General features: G+C 51.2%; 1 protein-coding gene across 2 annotated transcripts in view; it reads right to left on the bottom strand.

Annotated features, from left to right (window-relative positions):
• Nucleotides 1-568: 568 nt before the first annotated feature.
• Nucleotides 569-11993, bottom strand: part of LOC146343157 (asialoglycoprotein receptor 1-like) — a 34551-nt gene continuing 23126 nt past the window's right edge. For both annotated transcript variants that reach the window (XM_084806828.1, XM_084806826.1), the window contains 6 exons: nucleotides 11696-11791; nucleotides 10192-10263; nucleotides 6961-7053; nucleotides 3859-4010; nucleotides 3581-3687; nucleotides 569-1727 (listed from right to left, as the gene is read on the bottom strand). In XM_084806828.1, the coding sequence (XP_084662954.1) occupies nucleotides 1577-1727; nucleotides 3581-3687; nucleotides 3859-4010; nucleotides 6961-7053; nucleotides 10192-10263; nucleotides 11696-11791 (671 nt within the window). In that variant the 3' untranslated portion in view covers nucleotides 569-1576. The remainder of the gene's footprint in view (nucleotides 1728-3580; nucleotides 3688-3858; nucleotides 4011-6960; nucleotides 7054-10191; nucleotides 10264-11695; nucleotides 11792-11993) is intronic.

The following is an 11993-nucleotide window of genomic DNA, read 5'->3' as shown; positions in this document are numbered from 1 at the left end:
TGGCAAATACTCATTTTAACGCACAGCACTGAAAAATATGTCCTGGGGCTGAGTGCTGGCTCAGATCAAGCCCCCTTGCAAGTGTGCCTTGGCAGACATTTCTGGTATCCCTTCTCTGTCTCCGCCAGGGATTCTGACAGCTCAGCGAGCACCTGACAAGTGTGGAGAAGTTTCGGGAGGCTTTTGCTCAGCCACAGGCTGCGCAAACGCCAGCTCACCCATCAGGATCTGCCTGAAACTAGGAGATAGGGTGGATGCTTGCGAGAAAGGCACTGATCATTAACCATGCTAATTGGTCCCATGGATCTAATTAGCAGCATCAAGGCAAGGGCTTAACTCGGAAAAGGCTGCCAGGGCCCAATCCGGCTGAGAAGGTGCACACCCTACTTCTTAACCCCCATGTCCTATTCCCTTTCTGATCTTTATTTGCGGAGAAGACACTGTAATTCTGTACATGCTCAGAGAGCCACCCATTTCTCCAGCCAGCTTGCAAACTTGGAAACAGAGGAAGCCCCACACCTACCCACCTGCCCTGTTCCAAGATCATTGAAAATGAGGGGCCCTTGAGGCCAAAGAAATGGTGCATAATTTATTTTGATTCTAGCCACACAGTTTGAATTTCCTGGGTCACAGTTGTAAATGCAGTATATAGATAGCCTGAGATATGGGCAAATGTTCTTTATATATGGAAGGGACAAACCTAGTAGCAGGTAACTTAAATATGTCCCCTCCCACTCATTTGAAGTCAAAATCGAGTCACCTAGCCAAAAATTATACATGAATTAGGTAGAACTGCACAATCAGATCTTGTACACAATAGGCCGAAAACTGCCTTTTTCCTGCCATCTATAAGCCCACCTCCTCCCAGCGAACAGCACTGTGCCACACGTTCTCGCTGCTCAGGGGAAATTGTCAGCAACAGATTGTTGGCCAAGAGTGCAGCTTCTGCCAGGGATGTGAAAGGCTGAGAGAAAAACCTCACACAGAGACTGGACCATCGGCAGGAAGAAAGAATGCCAGGGGGACAGGTGGATGCCAGGAGTTGGAGGCTATGTAGCTCTGGGAGAAGAGGTCACTGAGGCAGGACAGCTGGAGGAAAGATTTGGGAGCCCCCAGAGAAAGAGGCGGACCTGGGGGAAAACATGGGAGGAGAAAGGTAGAAGGATGGAGGAAAGGGGGGCAGGAGGAGGCACAGTATGGAGATGAGGGAAGTGGTGAGGAGAAAGAGAGGCCGGGGAAAACCTCACACAGGGCACAGGGGCCGGGGAGGTGCAGACAGATGGTGGAAATGGAGCCAGATTTGCAGGGGAACTGGGAAGCCCTTGGCTGTGGCGGCTCAGGGTGCCTCTGAGCATGTAGGACATCAGAACCCACATGTGAACGTAGAGCAAACAGTCAAGTATTGGCGGCGTTGTGTCTCTGGCTCCATTTTAGAATAGAACAGATGAGTAAACTGAGAGGAAGCTGGAGCATCTCGCCAGCATGCAGTCTCAAAGTCCTCCCGCCATACCCCTTGCCCAAAGACTGCCAAACCTCCCTCTCCAGAGAGCGGAGGATGGAAGGCAGCACCCTCCCCTTAATCGCTGATCTCCATCTCGCAAATCCAGCCGTAGAGGCGGGTGCAGTGGTCATCGTTCCAGCAGCTGCCGCTGGTGAGGTGGCCGCAGTCTTCGCCTCCGCCAAGGCCGTGGCCGTACCAGTTGTCGGGCTGATTTGGGCACCACTGCCTGAAAAAACAGAGAGAAGCGGAGAGAGGTGAAAACACTGGTTGTGACCAGCAGAGGCTGATGGCTCTGATGTTCGTGGTATAATATTGTAACAATATGGAAATACACGCAATAATGTAGCGCGTGCTGGTAATCTATTTAGGGTAGGATTGAGTATTCACATTGGTTTCATATGTATAATTATATTGTTCTAACAACAATCCTATTCTAAACAGATTACCAACACTCACTATGTTATTGTGTGTATTTCCATATTGTTACAATATTATAGTAGTATAGCCTGACCCACTTACAGTTGTGAGCTTGTGCACTCATTTCCTATCGGTTTCTACAACGGTGGCCCTTTTTTGTACTCTGATGTCAGTGGGGCAGTGGGTCTGCTCCAGGTTTCAGTCAGAACTCTAAAGGAGCTCTCCAAGGGGTGAAGAACTCCTTTAGGCTTCTGAGTGGTTCTGACTGAAACCTGGAGCAGATCCGCTGCCCCACTGACATAGAAGTCACCAGCCTCCACAGGTTGTGACCCTCAACATATCTGGAGGTTCAGTCACTGAAAATAGTGGTGGGCAGGGGAGGTGAAATACAGTTGTGATTTTTCCATTGGGATAGGGGATGCAGCAGTTAAATTCTAGGCAAGGGGAACCAGGGTTTCGGCCTAGCTAACACCACATGATTTGAAAAGCCCTCCACATGCCCCTGGACATGTGCCAGCTGGCCATGGTTACCTATTAATAAACAAAAGCAACTCTACATATGCTCAGAGTGATTTCTTCATTATGATGAACATGCTTGGAAAACTGTGTACAGTTCTGGTCACCACACCACACCTCCGAAATGTATCGTAGACCTGGAAAAGTTGTCAAAAAGGAGACCCAAACAGTGCAGAAAAAGATCTAGCCCAAATGCTCAAGGGGCTGGCGCAATGCCCCCAAGAGGAAGAGTTTCAGCGCTTGGGGCTTTTTAACTTAGAACAAAAGGCAAGCAAGGGGAGACTTGATAGTGTATAAAATGATGCCTGGTGTGGAGAAAGTGGGTAAGGAGAGGTTTCCCCCCCTCTCCCATGCTACTAGAATCCATTGGGGTCACCCCATGAAGCTGACTGGTGGGAGACTGAGGACAGATCAAAGGAAGGACCCTTTCGCCCAGTGCAGGGTCAAGCTATGGAATTTGCTGCCACAGGATGTAGTGATGGGCACCCACTTGGAGGGCTTTAAACGGGGATAAGACAGATTTATGGAGGAGAAGGTTACCAGTGGCTACTAGTCCTGATGTCTATATGCTACCTCCAGGACCAGAGGCAGTCTGCCTCTCTATACCAGTTGCTGGGGAGCGTGGGCAGGAGGGTGCTGCCACACTTCTGTCCAGCTTGTGGGCTTCGCATCTGGGCATCTGGTTGGCCACTGTGAGGACAGAATGCTGGACTACAAAGCCCTTTGGTCTGATTCAGCAGGGCTCTTCTTACATTCATTGTTCCTTTTCATGTTCCAGGGCTGACCCTGGCACTGATCAACAGGTCCTGGGGCTACGTGATCCCTGATGCAAACTAAGAGCTGTGCAGATAGACAACCCACAGGTGTGCCAGGCAGAGGTGTCTTGGGCCATTGCTTAGCCACTGGTGTCATGTCCAAAGTTTAGTATTCATCCCATGAGCACCGCTAATGGTCCCATTAAGCGTAATCAGATTAAGGGGAGATCACAAAATTAGGCATGCCAAGGATCTTAAACTGGGTAACTAGCCAGCCTAGAACTGTCCAGTGGGCCCCTCTAGTGATGTCCACGCATTGCATTGTGGGGGGAAGAGTTGGGCAGCCATTGCATTGTGGGGGGAAGAGTTGGGCAGCCATCATCAAACTTACTCTTGACGAACAGTGTAGGTTGTCCCATCCATCCATGTCCAGCTCCCGGTGACATCCGTCAAGCCGATCCACATCGGCTGGGGCCTCACACGCACGGCTACAAATCGCTGGCAGGAAAAAGGATATGAAGCACAGGAATTGAACGCAGCAGCCCCCCGCTGCCGTGACGACAGGAAGGCAGCAGACAGCCGTGCTCCTGAGCTGCACCCCCGCCCCGCCCCATGCCCCTCCCTCCCACCCAGCACGAGGGGTCGGCCCGCAGAAGCCATGCCACCTACTTGCTCTTCGTAGGAGTTGATGATCACCAGGTGGGCGTCCCGGGCTTCGCACTCGGCTTTTGCATCTTCCCAGGTCTTCCCTACTCTTGAGTCCCAGTAACAGCTTTTCCGAAAGGCAGCCCAGTCCCTGGGGCAACAGGCCTCTGGGCCAGCTGCAGAAGGAGGCAATGGAGAAAGGTGAAAGGAGCAAACTCCCACTGGGCCTGCCAGGACCACTGCCAAGGAGCCTCGAGCATGGAGGAGCCCACTGGCTAACACAGGCCTTCCCGATCTGGTGCCTTCCAGATGTGTTGGGCTGCAACCCCACATCCTCCTCAGCCAGCATGGCCAGGGATGATGGGACTTGCAGTCCAACACATCCAGAGGGTAGCAGCCCAGGGAAGGCTGAGCTAGCACATTCATTCGGTGAGACATGGTCTCACTCCGCAGGGCAGCCCAGGGAATGCCATAGACTGGCTGGAATTGTGCACACTGGGGGGCAACATGGGAAGACTTGGCAGGGGTGCAGAATAGTCCTGGATCTGCCATAGTCCCCTGTAAAAAAAGATGTGCAGAGAATCTTGTATGTGCTTCAGGCTCACGTCGGAACACATCTGCCTTGGGTAGACCCGCCCATGCTGATGCATGAAGTCTGTAGCTGCCATTTTCAAAGATGGCTGACATGCGAGTAGGAATGTATGGCAACTCACGAACAGATGCATGGAGAAAGCTCATTTTGGTGGCAAAATACCACCCTTTGTTGGTCAAGATGGTTAGATGAGCTATTACTGGTCACTGTTGCCACCTGTGTAATCTAGTGCAGTCTTCCCAAACTTGGTGCTTTCCAGATATGTTGGATCCCCAGTTGGGAGATGCTGGGAGTTGTAGCCCAACACATCTGGAGGGCACCTGGTTGGGGAAGGCTGGTCTGGTGGACAGAAGCCAGGCCAGGAGCAGAAAGTCCTGACCTCAGATCCCTGCGCAGCTATGAAGCTCCCTGGTTGCCTTTTGGTCAGCCAGTATCTCTTGGTCTACCCGGCACCCGCAGGATTGTTGTCAGGATAAGAGGAGTGGGGGAACACATATGCACCCTGAGTTCCTTGGAGGAAGGGTGGAATAAAAATGAAGGAAAGAAATGTTTCTTCAATAACCTTGAATCAGACATTGCACTCAAACAGCAGTGCACATTTTTTACTGATAAATGCAAGTACGTTTTTGAGCCTGGGTTTGTTCTTTAAGATGCAGCGTGATGCAGCCTTTCACACCTGCATGAAGTACAGCAAGTCACTGAGCATGGCTGGCATCTGCACATTCTTGTGCAGGTCATCAGTTCTTCTGGTAAAGGCGTAAGGCATTTAGGTGGATGCAAAACACCATCCAGAATTTGGGGTCATGCCCAAAGAAATCCATTGACCCAAGTCTCAGGACAGAGAAAAGAAAGCCCATCTTCCCACGATACATAATTAACTTTGGGAGCAATCCTACCGAGATCGATGGTCGCCTCTGACCCTGGGGGCGACCGCCTACCCAGTGCAGGGTGGGAGGAGTGGTGAAGAGCAGATCTCCTGCTCACTCCCCCCGCCCGGCTTTTGCGGCTAGACAGCCAATTTCGGCTGTCTAGCCGCAGGACCTCGGAGCGTGGGAAGCGGCAGCTGGACGACACAGAGGATGTGTCGTCCCAGATTTCTGACTTCCTGCCCCAGCCTGGCCCCAGGAATGCCCCGTTTTTGCTGCTCCACGCTGCTCTTATGAGCGTGGTGCATGGGGCCCGTCCGCACTGCCTATGAGGTGGTGCGGGAGGGGGTGGGGGTCAGTCCTCCGGGCACCGTCCTTGGAGTGCGGGGTCCGAGGTCGGTTCCTGGGAACCGACCTATCCTAGGGCATCTAGCTGCTGACTAGCACCCATAGGATTGCACCCTTCTGAAATTAGTTCCCACCAGATACGGTGGTGGCTGGAAACCAGCAGGACAGTGGTGAAGTTTGAAGTGCAGGCACTCATCATGACAGCCCCCGTAGCAACACCCCAAACACCCCCGGAGAGGCCAAAAAGGCAGGCAGCTGCGTTGATACATAGAAACAAACTAGGTCTAGCACTTCTCATCTCTACCAGGAGCAGGGCCTTTTGTAAAGCAACAAGGTCTTCATCACCCCCTCGAGACCCAGCCACTCCAAAAGACTTTGCATTACATCAAGGAACGATACAGCCATTGGGAGCATTCATTTCCCCCCAGCCACTGTGAGGCTTGCAGCTGAGCTCAGAGGGAACAGGGAGGTCTGAGCGGGGTGGCAGGGGGTGTCCGTGGCCCTGCTAACCAAAAGGTCCCAGGGCCGCGCCCCTGTGAGCCCTGACTCCACTGCACCGCTGCCTGGAGCTTAGATGGTGACCTATAAGGAATGGCTTGGCCTGTCAGGCAGTGCCTGTGAGCGTCCCCATGGCCTCTTGCCAGCCACTCTGCGGAGGTGGGATGCTGAGGAAGGAGATGTGCTGCTCAGGCCATTCATTCTAGTGTTTACAGGGCAAGCAGTGCCAGCTCTGGATCTTGTAAGGCCCTTGGGGAAGACACCTACGATGGGCCTGCCTCCTCATCACCGTGGTCACCTTGGTCCTCCTCGCCTCTCTCCTCCTTGCCTCCACTTGTCTGCATGTCAGGCAGGGAGCCAGGCAGCAAGCAGGCCCGGCCTCTCCTGCTCCTCCTTCTCACCACCACCGTTATCTGGGCCCGGGTGAGAGGTAGGGGCCACGCAGGTTGCAATGGGGAAGAGGAGAAGCAAGTCCAGGGGGCTCTGGTCAGTGGGCCCCTGTTCAGCTGTGGGCCCTCAACAGTCACCCAGCCATGCCCACCCTTGACGCCAGCCCTGATGGCAACATGCTGAAACCTGGAAGATCATCCAGGTCCTGGCCAAAATCCAGGAAAATGTACTGACAAAGCAGGTTGAGGACACCCCAAATAATACATTCTTTCAGGTACATTGAAGACATTTGAAAATTTCAGCGTATTTGAAAGGAAGTGAATTCTTTCAAATACACTGAGAATGTTGAAGCAGGGGTCATTCCTTTGTGCGCTCGGCCACGGGCCTGGCACACACAGGTGCTCTCCTCTGCATTCCAGATCTGCTCCTGACCTGTTTTGTTTTGTTTTAAATTGACCAGGTCACAATTCATGGTTCTAAAGTTCTTCCTCAGCTCGTGCAGCTGGCCCTGGAGTCGTGTTCTGGCTGGAAAGAGAAAACAACAACAGTATGTTTAGTGCGTACAGTCACAGGGGGGCTGAAGAGGAACATCCACGCAAACTGGGAACATTTCCAAAAGCCCCTCAAGATTCAGAAATTCTAAGGGGGAATGGAAATCTTAATTTGTGGCTGTTCAGTGCCCTAAAAACATCTGGGATTTCTTTCTTCAGGTTTACATCTTGTGTAGTCTTCTATGGCAATTATATGTAGTATTATGAATAATATGAGAAACAACAAAACGTTGCAGTATGTACCTAGCAGAAGGGCTCCTACTCAGGGCTTGGAATTCCCTCATAGCAGGGTTGGGGGCTTGCAGAGTGGGGGGGAGATCCCAGGGCAGGGAGGAGGAGGGGCACCTTTACATTTTTCTTCCCACCCCCTGAAAATTCTCCCTGCTGTACTATGAAAGGCTCAGGTTTGGGCATGGCTGCTGGCTCTACATCTCAGCAGTTTATGCTATCCTAGCAAACAGACCCAGCTTTGCAAGGGTTGGAATAGCCCTCAGCAGGACACAGCGGGGCCTTCAAGCAAACCGGCCGCTGTCAGAGTTGGACACAGCACACCCGCTCTGTCTGACAGAAGCCATGCCCACTGGCGGCTCTCGGCAGGGCCGAGCCCTGATAGCCCCATGAGGGAGGAGCCTGTCCACTCCAGTCCCCTGAAGGGGGCCTGACCCACAGCAGGAGAAGGGGGCAGCCATCAGCAAAGCACCTTGGAGAGCTCCTTTAGAGTTCTGACTGAAACTGGGAGCAGATCCCGCCCCACCGACATTGGAGCCACCAACCTCCACTGGGGCAGCATGGAACTTTGTCCCTCCTGGGCCTGCTCTTCTCCCCACCGCGGACTGCAGCGCTGTGGGCTGGTTAGGGAGGTCTGCCGCCTAGTGGCTGAAGGTGTTACTTCACTCACACGACTGAAATGAATTAATGCACTTTGTAAGCAAAATCACCCCGAGGCGCACCCCTTCAGGGGGCCCTGAGTACGCCTGCCAAGTTTCAGGTGTCTGGGTTTCATGGTCTTGGTGCTATGGTGCTGACAGACGGACAGACAGATGGACAGACACGCATCCTCTTTTGCTATCATAGACCACTGGTCCTTCTCAGGTAATTGTTTTCCTTTTTCTTTACAGACTAATATACTTCTGCATACCTGAGGAGTTCCCCAGGTATGCAGAGAAGGCCGGCTTGTCCATGGGTGGCCCTGTTTTGCTGCCAAACTCATCGGTACAGAACCACCCAAGGTTGGCATTAGAAAGAATCATTGGTCTGCCAAACTCAACCACATACACCCTAAAACATGCACCCTGAAAGCTATCAGTGTCCATAATTGGGAGCATTCGAAAGAAGAAGCAAAACTATTTAGACAAGAAAAATACAAATATGTTTTTTTCCTCTTCAGGCTGAAGGACTGAACCCAGTTCTGGGTTCTGGTTTTGCTGCTTCGGTCAACAAACGGAAGGGTCAAGGTTACATTTCTGCAAGCACATTTCAGCCAGGGGAGACTGCCAGAGAAGTTCTTCCCCATCCCAGCTAAGCTGAGCTAAGTCCAAATGGGGGACGTTCCCATGGGAAAGCTTCCAGTTGCCTCTCTTCGACACGCACAGGTATGCCTCCATTCTCAGGGTGCTTCTACATTAAGCAACCCCCCCCCCCCCCGCAAAAGTCCACATCCTTTCCGGAGCTTCCTGCTTTCGGTTTCTTTGCAGGATTAAGAAGGGCTCCTTTCCATGGCAGACACCTGGTTTGACCTGAGGGAGTGCCTCCCTCCCTCCCTGGCAGGTGTGCAAAGGAGCAGCGTGAGGGGGGCCGTGTTCTTGTTTCCATAGCTTCACTTCTGCTGTACTCTTTTCTCGCAGCCCCCAGAAAACCTCTGACTTATTTCTGAGTAGACATAAAATGTGAGATTGTGCCATAAGTCTGCAACCCTTGGCACACTTATGTGGGAGTAAGCCCCATTGAACGTAATGGGGTGCTCTGAATCAGCAGAGGACGTTGCTTCTGGGCTTGGTGGGGTGGGGGATCAGATGTGTCCCCCTTCGTTGCAGGGAGGCATTTTACCCTCTTCTCCCTCCAACTGAGAAATGTGTGCAAGCATTTACACGGCGAGGAAACTCCTTCCTCAGCAAGACTTGAGCGGAGGCAGGAGTTGCAATCAACAGGCGATTCTTGCCCTCGCACCTGTCGAATCTGCCCCTGCATGTCCCGCTCCCATCCTCAATGCCTTCATCATCCTGGTCTGCACGCCCCCAGCAACTGAAAACAACGCCCACAGCAGGCAGATAGAGCAGTTTCTTCCACTATTGGAGAATTCCACAGGGAGGTCATGCCGCTCCTGTTCCATGGGGTGGAAAAAATACCACATTTATTGTGTTTGGGGAAAACACAGGATAGGCTGGGGGAAATGGCGGGAGACACCCTGGAGGGTAATGGGCATCATCTAAAGAGCCCGCACACTTCTGTGACGGAGCCATCTCGATAGCAGAATAAAAGCTCCGTGTGATGAGCACCTCACAGCCTCTCTCATCAACTTAGGACCAAGATGAAAATCCCTGCCAAGAGAAAATTGCATGCATTCTCTGTGGAGCCTTCCCCAATCTAGTCCATGGGAGATTCTTTCCCAACATCCATGCGAGTTGTGGGGAGTTTACGGGGGTTGTGGTCCAACACATCTGGAGGGTACCAGGTTGGCAAGGCTGGTGTAGATTGTCCTGCCACCCAGCTGTGGAACCCCTTCCCCCACTAATGTCCACCTGGCACCAACATTGTCATCTTTTCGGCACCAGGTTAAGAGTTTCCTCTACTCCCGGGCATTTGACAGCATACAGTGGGTTCCTTCATTTAGTTGTTTGATCAGGTTTTGGAATTTTTAATTGTTTTTAGCTGTTTTTCCTTTGAAAAAGGCATCTAATAAATGTAAATAATAAGAACAATCTAATTGTAATACAATATAATGATAATAGGTAAAATCCAACACAAGTCCTCCTTAGAGTAGATCCACTGAAATGAATGGGACTTAAGTTATAACTACACTACTCTAAGTAGGATTTATGTTGGATTTTACCCAATAATGCATATACACACGCAGGGAAGTAGCAGTTATACATGCTGGCCTTTGCTGACGCACCTCCTTCCGCATCCTCAGACAGTTTTTTCACCGTCCCCTCGAATTGTGCAATTTTTGCGTCCATGTCTGTTTCTGCAATGCACAAAGTGGGGTTGGGTGACACTGGGGCTGTGAGCTCCCACCTTCTTTCATCCCCAGCCCTCCCCACAGCCTGCCTTAGTGCTCCGGAACAGAAACTGAGTGATTAAGGTGCAATTGAGGCTATTCTTCAGTAATGCTGATGCTGCACACACCAGGAAGCGATCTAAGGGGTAGAAGACATATGGAGGAGGAAGCTACTAATTAATAAGGCAGGGGACATAAGAAGAGCCATGCTGGATCAGACCAAAGGCCTTCTCAGTCCAGCATTCTATTCCCAACGTGGCCAAGCAGATGCCCACAATGAGAAGCCCACAAGCAAGACATGAGCCCAGCAGCACCCCCCCCCCCCAGTCACATTCCCCAGCAACTGGTATTGAGGGGCACACCACCTCTGTTACTGGGCAGAATACATAGCCATCATGACTTGTAGCCTTCTCCTCCAGGAATGCGTCTACTCCCCTTTTAAAGCTGTCCAAGTTGCTTGCCATCACTACATCTTGTGGCAGCAAATTCCAGAATTTAACTCTTTGCTATGTGAAGAAGTCCTCCCTTTTATCTGTCTTGAATCTCCCACCAATCAGTGTCATAGGATGACCCAGGTTCTAGTATTGTGAGAGAGGGAGAAAAATGTCTCCCTGTCTACATTTTCCACACCATGCCTCATTTTGTACACCTCTGTCATGCGTCCCTTGCTTGCCTTTCTTCCTAAACAGTGCCAGCTGTTGCAACTGTTCTTCATAGGGGAGTTGCTCCACCCCCTTGATCATTTTAGTTGCCCTTTTCTGCCCTTTTTCCAACTCTAAAATATCCTTTTAGAGTTGCAGTGACCAGAACTGTAAGCAGTATTCCAAGTGTGGTTGCACGCCCCATAGATTTGTATAACGGCAGAATGGTGTGAGCAGTTTTGTCAATTCCTTTTCTAATTATGCCCAACACAGAATTTGCCTTTTTCACAGCAGCTAAACACTGGAGTGGGTTGACATTTTCATCGAGGTATCTAGCATGATCCCTTTCTTGGTGAGTCACCACCTGCTCAGAACCTTCAGCATATACATGCAGTTGGGAGTTTTTGGCCCAACTTTACATCACTTTACATTTGCTTACACTGAACTGCATCTGCCATTTTAATGTCCGTTCTCCCAGTTTGGAGAGACCCTTTCAGAGCTCTTTACAATCCCTTTTTGTTTCAACCACAACATCAGTGTGCTTGATGCCAGCTCGATGCCTTGGGCACAGCAAAGGCCACTGCAGGGCATTATCATATTCAGTGTGTGGAGTTCCATTTTAATTCTGCTCCCAGCTGATTGTGGAGAAGCAATGTGTCAGCAGCACTAAAGGACTCTAGTGTGGAAGCACGCAGCCACTACCAAATAATAGATGGTCGGTTTCAGTTCCAGCCCCCAAGGCCTCCACCTGCACTTACCCTTGTCCTGAAGGGTATTCATCTGCTTGGCAACAGTTTGATTGATGCTTTTAAGAGTTTCCTTCATCTCCCTTAGCTGAGAGCTGAAGGTATGACCTGGGGTGGGGGGAGATGAAGAGTCAAGCCAAGTACTCCACAGTCTGCCTCCCACAGTGCCCCCAGTTTTATTTTATTTATTTATTGATTGCATTTATACCCCGCCTTTCTTCCTCTCGCAAGGAACCCAAGGCGGCTTACATTATCCTCCTCCTCTCCATCTTATCCTCACAACAACAACCCTGTGAGGTGGGTTGGGCTG

The sequence above is a fragment of the Heloderma suspectum genome, chromosome 6, assembly GCF_057233095.1.
Source record: "Heloderma suspectum isolate Gila_16-S chromosome 6, 16-S_ref, whole genome shotgun sequence".
In the NCBI taxonomy this organism is placed as follows: domain Eukaryota; kingdom Metazoa; phylum Chordata; class Lepidosauria; order Squamata; family Helodermatidae; genus Heloderma; species Heloderma suspectum.
Note: the sequence above shows the minus strand (reverse complement) of the source record. Positions and strands in the feature narration are given on the sequence as shown.